The sequence below is a fragment of the Rhagoletis pomonella genome, unplaced genomic scaffold, assembly GCF_013731165.1.
Source record: "Rhagoletis pomonella isolate Grant_MI unplaced genomic scaffold, Rhpom_1.0 Rhpom_scaffold_00007, whole genome shotgun sequence".
NCBI lineage: Eukaryota > Metazoa > Arthropoda > Insecta > Diptera > Tephritidae > Rhagoletis > Rhagoletis pomonella.
This window is the reverse complement of record NW_023458561.1, coordinates 15115183-15122107: the sequence shown is the minus strand read 5'-3', so window position 1 is coordinate 15122107 and position 6925 is coordinate 15115183. Positions and strand designations below refer to the sequence as shown.

The 6925-nt window shown below is 30.9% G+C and overlaps 1 protein-coding gene across 1 annotated transcript; it reads left to right on the top strand.

Annotated features, from left to right (window-relative positions):
* The first annotated feature begins 5302 nt into the window (after window positions 1-5302).
* On the top strand, window positions 5303-6602 carry LOC118743600 (odorant receptor 46a). The gene is made up of 3 exons (XM_036476366.1): window positions 5303-6145; window positions 6212-6481; window positions 6537-6602. The coding sequence occupies exons 1-3, from the start codon at window positions 5303-5305 to the stop codon at window positions 6600-6602; spliced, it is 1179 nt and encodes a 392-aa protein (XP_036332259.1).
* The last annotated feature ends 323 nt before the right edge of the window (window positions 6603-6925 follow it).

Here is a 6925-nt window from a genome sequence, read left to right as displayed (position 1 = left end):
CCCTTTTTTTAAAAAGGTTAAATGAATACGTATTCTACAGAAATCAAGATACATATTTAAGGACTTTAAGTAAAACTAAACAAAGGAAAACTTGTTCGTGATATCTCGAGGTGTATCCATGATACAAAAATCTGAAGGTAAAACCGCTGAGAGGCAGCCTGAACATTTTTGAAGTTTGCTAACATTACAAAAATGTTTTCAAATTTCCAATCTCACAAATACATTCTCATTTTCAGTCTCAAATAAATGAAAATTTCAATATTTTCATCTATTTGTTTTTTGTTTTACTTTTATTTGACATTTGAGTTGCTCTCAAAATTTCAATTTTATAAAATAGACAAACTTCAAAAAATAAATGATGGCCGACGAATTGAGCAAGCGCTTTTACCTTTAAATATTTGTATCATGGGTGTATTAAACAAGGTGTTATTGACAACTCAGTGCGGCTCTCTTAATATTATGTAAAAAATATAAACAAACGATTCAAAATGCATAAAATTTTTTTTTTCAATTTGACTATAGGATGGTTCTTCTGAGAGCAATATCAAATTCAATCGCACTTTGTTAAATACATTTTGATCTGTACCAAGTAAATACTTCCTCTGTAAATATTCTATGAAGTGTTCCAAAATTTGCTCCGAGCGCGTTCATAGTTGATCATTTGATTTAAATAGTTTGTCATACAATTAATACTATAGTTTGATCGGAGTTAATATATTCTTCAGTAACTAATTATATTATATTAAAACATAAGCTTATAAGAAATTTTTTAGTCTTAACATTTATATCGTGTTCCAAAATTCGCTCCGAGCGCGTTCACTATTGATTCAAATATTGTTTGTCAAGCATTCAGTAGTGAAGTTTGTTCGGAGTTTATATATTCTTCAGTAATTAATCATATTACATTGAAATATAAACGTATAATATGGTAGAAAGTTAAAAATTATTTAGTCTTAATATGCATATTTCGCTCCGTGTTCCAAAATTCACTCCGAGTGCGTTCACTATAGATGATTTGATTTAAATAATTATTTGTCAAGCATTCAGTACTATAGTTTGATCGGAATATATATATTCTTAAATAATTTATCACATTTTATTAAAATATAAACATTTAATAGGGTCCAAATTGTGAAATTATTTGGCTTTAACATGTATAGTCGGCCAGAGACAATTGCAGAAAACTGCAGAAAACTACTCGTGAAAACTTACAATAAAAACAATGTAGATGAAAGTAATAAATTTTATTATTAAAATTAGATCCATATATAAAACATTTTACATCATTTATTTGAAGTAAATCGGAATATATTTTTACATATAAGATAGTTTCCATTTAACTCATAAAGTACATATTTCACTACAAATATTTTTAAGATCATTTCGAATTGCAAAAATAGCGCTAATTAGTTGTATTGAAGTATGAAACATTTTACTACGTTCATGCTTACTTATAAAGCGCATAACAATATTTCTCTCGCCATTTATCCGATGTTAAAATTTTTCACCACATTATTTTGCTGCACAGCACCCTGAATGCGGCAAAATAAATGCTCGCAACCCTCAAGTCCTTTATGGGGACCAAATTAACAGCCACAACAACAAAAACCTTTTCTACTGGTATACTGTGAGCCACCCGCGATGCAGATTCGTTGTTGTCTCGTCAACGACTAAACGATAGAGCGTAAGAATCAGTGTTTCCACGCCGTCTCATGAAAATGTATCACTGACCAAGCCAAAAAAGTATCCAAATGTATCCAATTTTCTTTTTTTACGTATATATCTCATAATTAGTAAGAAAATTTCAAGAAAAATACATAATTTAACCCATCCTAAGGATTTGGAATACATGTATATATATTTTTATTTTTCATTAAATCAAACATTTGTAATTTCAATTTATAAAGTACACTTTTTGTGCATAAGTATTTTAAAGTAAGTATAATAAATAGTAAGTACACTCTAGAAAGAGCATGTAAAACTACTACTGAAAAATATATATTTTTCAACAAGAATCTGTATAAATATACGTATAAGATGTTCAGGATTTGATTTTGAACTTGAGATCTTTAAACTATACACATAAATACACATATAAAATGTTTAAAACTGCAAAAATTTTCAAACAAAAAATACATTTCCTACTAATAATGAACTATAAGGGCTCACATTTACTCTATTTTAAACATTTTATGTGCAATCTTGTTCTTCGCGACAAATTTGGTATGTAAAAGTAAACGGGCAATGTTTAATTTTACTACACGTGTGCAAATTTTCACACATAAAAAGAGTAAACTGGTTACCTCTCTTTATATGCGCAAATAAACAAAAGTTTTTAGAGTGTATTTAAAGCCTTTTCAGTAAAATTCATAGAAATTTCCTTAAATAAATCAAATTTAGTTTTTAACAGTGTATTTTAAACTACATTGAGATCTTCTTTCTTTTTAAATTAAAAAATGAAAATATGTGATATGAAAGAGATTACTACAGAAAAAGTATATATTTGCTTTATATATATGTATATTGAGATCTTGCTTAAAGCATCCTTTTTAGCTAACTAAAACAATTACGCTTATACCTATATTGGTGAGATATCTTCATATGTTCATTGCTTCGTTCACAAAAAATAAAATGCTTTTATTTCACGCTTAAGTAGCGATTTTTAATACATTTAGAAGACGTAATGCTTTCTACCATATTTAATGACAACCGATTTTTGAACGAAAAAAACTTTATAGAAAATATAAAATTTTGGCCTATTTAAAAAAGTATACACATTAATACTGATCGTATCACGCAAAAATTCGTCTGAAAGTGTATCCAATTGGATCTATTTAGACCCAAACGGCATCCCTGGTAAGAATACGTGTGAATTGAGCATGGATAATTGTTCTATGGCGTACCGGTCATTGCATTAAACACAACTATTGACTGTTCAACATTGGAACTGATGTCAAGTAAGTTGATTGATTGGTGTTTACACCCTTTAGAAACACAAATTATATGCTTATTTATTACTGCAGACAAGTTGTTGCCAAAAATCAAAAATCTTCCAATAACTTACAAATATAAAAATGTAAAATATCGAGGCCTTATATTCGATAATACAGCGCGGACGGGGGCCGTCGCGAAGCTACGAAAATTTAATGTTTGAAAGAGCAATTAGTAGGAGATCCGACAAAGGGACGACCTTCACACATCTGTTTAATGGATGAAATCTACTTTATACTCAGAGAAAAATCAACCAAAAATGAGTTAATATTACCAAATTCAAACCTGAAAATGAATCAACTTGATTTTTGGTTAATATTAACAATGCCTTGGTTGATATTTTCAACAATGATTTGATAATATTAACCACAATTTTGTTTACATTAACTAAACTTTTGGTTGGAGATTTTTCGTTTGAATAATTTTATGTTCTGCACTACACTGATGCTTTTTATAATTCGGAGATACAAAACAAAAATTTTTATTATCATTTGAACATGCTGCCTCTGACGGCAATAGCAAATAACAGCAAGCATCTCTACACACTCAGCTACAGCCGCTTTATAAATGTGTCTTCAAATGTTCAACTTGCATCAATTTTCTTCGTCGTTTAATTTGGTTCTGCACTTCACAGAGGCTTTTTCGTAACTAAAAAAAAACTAAAAGCAGAAAAAAATAAAAGTTATGTATCGCGCTGACGGCATTCGTACTGCTGGAAGCCTACAAATAACAGCAAGCCCTCTGCTCGTTCAGCCACTGCCATACATACGAATTTGTTCTCAAATGTTCAACTTGAATCACATTTCTTACAATCGGCTTATTGACCATGAAAAAATCAAACCATAACTTGGTTGAAAAAACCGTTGTGCTTTTGGCTCAGCGTATCTGAAATTTAACGTGTAAAGAAATATTTCGCGAGTGGGTTGGCTGAAAAAATCCTGGCCAGGATATTTTTAATTAAATATTCATATTATATATACACCAATCGAAAGCATAAAGCCTATGGAATGTGTTAAACAGATGAGTGAAAATTATTAGTATTACCTATCTGTTCATACCTGGCAACCCGATAGGTAGGTCAGGAAAAGATAGACAACCCAACGTTTTCACATTCTATAGACTTATTACCTTCGATTGGTATATAATTCGTTCATTAAACAAAATTAAAAAAATAATAGTAATTTTTTAATATTGAATTAATAATATCCTGGCCAGGATTTTTTCAGCCAACCCATCCGCAAAATAATTAGCACGTTACATTCCTTGGAAAAAAATATTTCATCTGTTAAACAGATGGGTGAAGGTCGTGCCTTTGTTGGATCTAAGACCAAATAATACCATACATACATACATACGAATTTGTTCTCAAATTTTCAATTTGAATCACATTTATTGACCGTGAAAAAATCAAACCATAACTTGGTTGAAAAAACCGTTGTGCTTTTGGCTCAGTGCATCTGAAATTTAACGTGTAAAGAAATATTTCGCGAGTGGGTTGGCTGAAAAAAATCCTGGGCAGGATATTTTTAATTAAATATTCAAAAATTTTTATTATTTTTTTTTGCACTCATTTGTTTAATGAACAAATTATATATATACCAATCGAAAGCATAAAGTCTATGGAATGTGTTAAACAGACAAATGAAAATTATTAGTATTACCTATCTGTTCATACCTGCCAACCCGATCGGTAGGTCAGGAAAAAGATAGACAACCCAACGTTTTCACATTCTTAATAACTTCGATTGGTATATAATTTGTTCATTAAACAAAATTAAAAAAATAATGGTAATTTTTGAATATTGAATTAAAAATATCCTGGCCAGGATTTTTTCAGCCAACTCACTCGTAAAATATTTATTAACACGTTAAATTTCTTGGAAAAAAATATTTCATCTATTAAACAGATGGATGAAGGTCGTGCCTTTGTTGTATCTTAGACCCAATAATATCAATGGATTTTATTTCATTTTTTGAAAAGGTAATAATGTCAGTTGAAAGGAAAAGAAAGGTTTATTCTTGTAGAAGTTCGTTGTAGAGAAATTCGACTGTACGATAAATCCCTATTTGAAATACACACATATATGTACGTATAGTAATATTTATGTACATAATGCTTGTTCTTAGGATTTTATTTATAAAATATTTCCTAACGTGAATCTCAGTGTAAATATTTTATTAAGCTATTGGCAAAGTCATTAGCAACACACTCATACGTGAAATATACTGGATTGGATTTTACAATAAAAGGTCAATTGATTTCCCTTGAAAAGCAGTTCCATTTTAAATAGCAAATAGTGTTTTGAAAATAATGGAAAGAGCGAAAGAGATTGTCGACTCGTTTTACAAGGAACAATTTATATTTTTTAAGTGCCTGGGCCTTTTTGATCTGCCAGCCCACTATCCGGCCCGTGTGCACTTTCTGTTTAAGATGTACTTCTGGTACGTAGCCATCTTTTGGATTTTTCTTTTCGACGCCAGCATGTGGATTAAGATAATTAGCAACATAACGGATTTGAACGAGATAATCAAAGTGTTTTACGTATGCTCAATGGCTATTGCTGTAATGGCCAAATTCGTGCATATTCGTATAAAAACCAGTTCATTCTTGGCATTATTCGCACGGATGCACGACGATGACCTACTCCCGGTTAATAAATTTGAAATGGAAACATTCACACAATCACTGCAACTAAGTTGCAAAGTTCGCAACTGCTACATGTATCTTTCACTGACATCCCTATCCTTGGTATTTGTTAGGCAACTAGTATCAGATCCTGGCGAACTACCGCTATCAATTTACATACCGATGAATGTCGAAAACATTTGGTTCTTTATATTAGCATACTTGTTTCAGTTTATCGGAGCATCGCTTTGTTGTTTTATCAATATATCTTTCGATTCATTAAGTGCGTCGTTCTTTATATATCTGAGAGGCCAATTAAATATATTATCGAACCGGCTGGAAAATATTCCTACTGACAAGGATACTACGCAAGATGTCATTAACATGCAATTAAAAGACTGCATTCGCCACTATAATAAACTGCTGGATATTACAGAAATCATGGAGGATCTATTAAGCACTCCAATGTCTGTGCAAGTGATAAGCTCTGTGTTTGTACTTGTTGCTAATTTCTACGCAATGACTTTCGTAGGTGTTCTCCTAGTACCTGATATGCTTATCTAATTCATACTTGTATTTCCTCTACAATTGCAGCTTACCGATCCTAATGATTATGCGACATTTATGAAATTCCTTGTTTATCAACTTTGCATGCTGACCCAAATATTTATTTTATGTTACTTTGCTAATGAGGTTTCGATCAGAAGTTCAGAACTACCTTTTTCGTTGTACTCATCGGAATGGACCCATTGCAACCGAATTAATCGACGACTAATGTTACTGATGATGGCGCAATTCGATATCCCGATTAGAATTAAAACAATCAACCGCTGTTATTCTTTTAATTTGTCAGCTTTTACTTCGGTAAGTCCTTTAATAAGTTCATCATAATGATGACTAAAACATTCCTTCATAAAAGCTTATATCGTCACCTGAAATACAAAAAGACGTAACAACATCGTTACTGAAATGGAAAAGGTCGTGACTAAATTTTTATCTTTTTTTAATTAAATGATGTGGGAGTTATAATTCGATGAAATCGAGCATATCAATCAAAAACTGAATTTTGAGTTTTATATTAGTTACGTCTTTTTGAATTTCAGGTGACGATATGTACATACATACATATATGTTTAACTAAATTCAGTACAAGATCAAAAACGAAAAAAATAAATAAATTGGCAAAAGTCAGAAATCAGTCCGTTTACTGAGGCTTGACATAATAAAGAACAGTTCTTTTATATTGAGAATTCGGCAGTAGCTCTCCACTTCGCAGTATCTTCATTAAGGTCTACCCAGAATTACAGC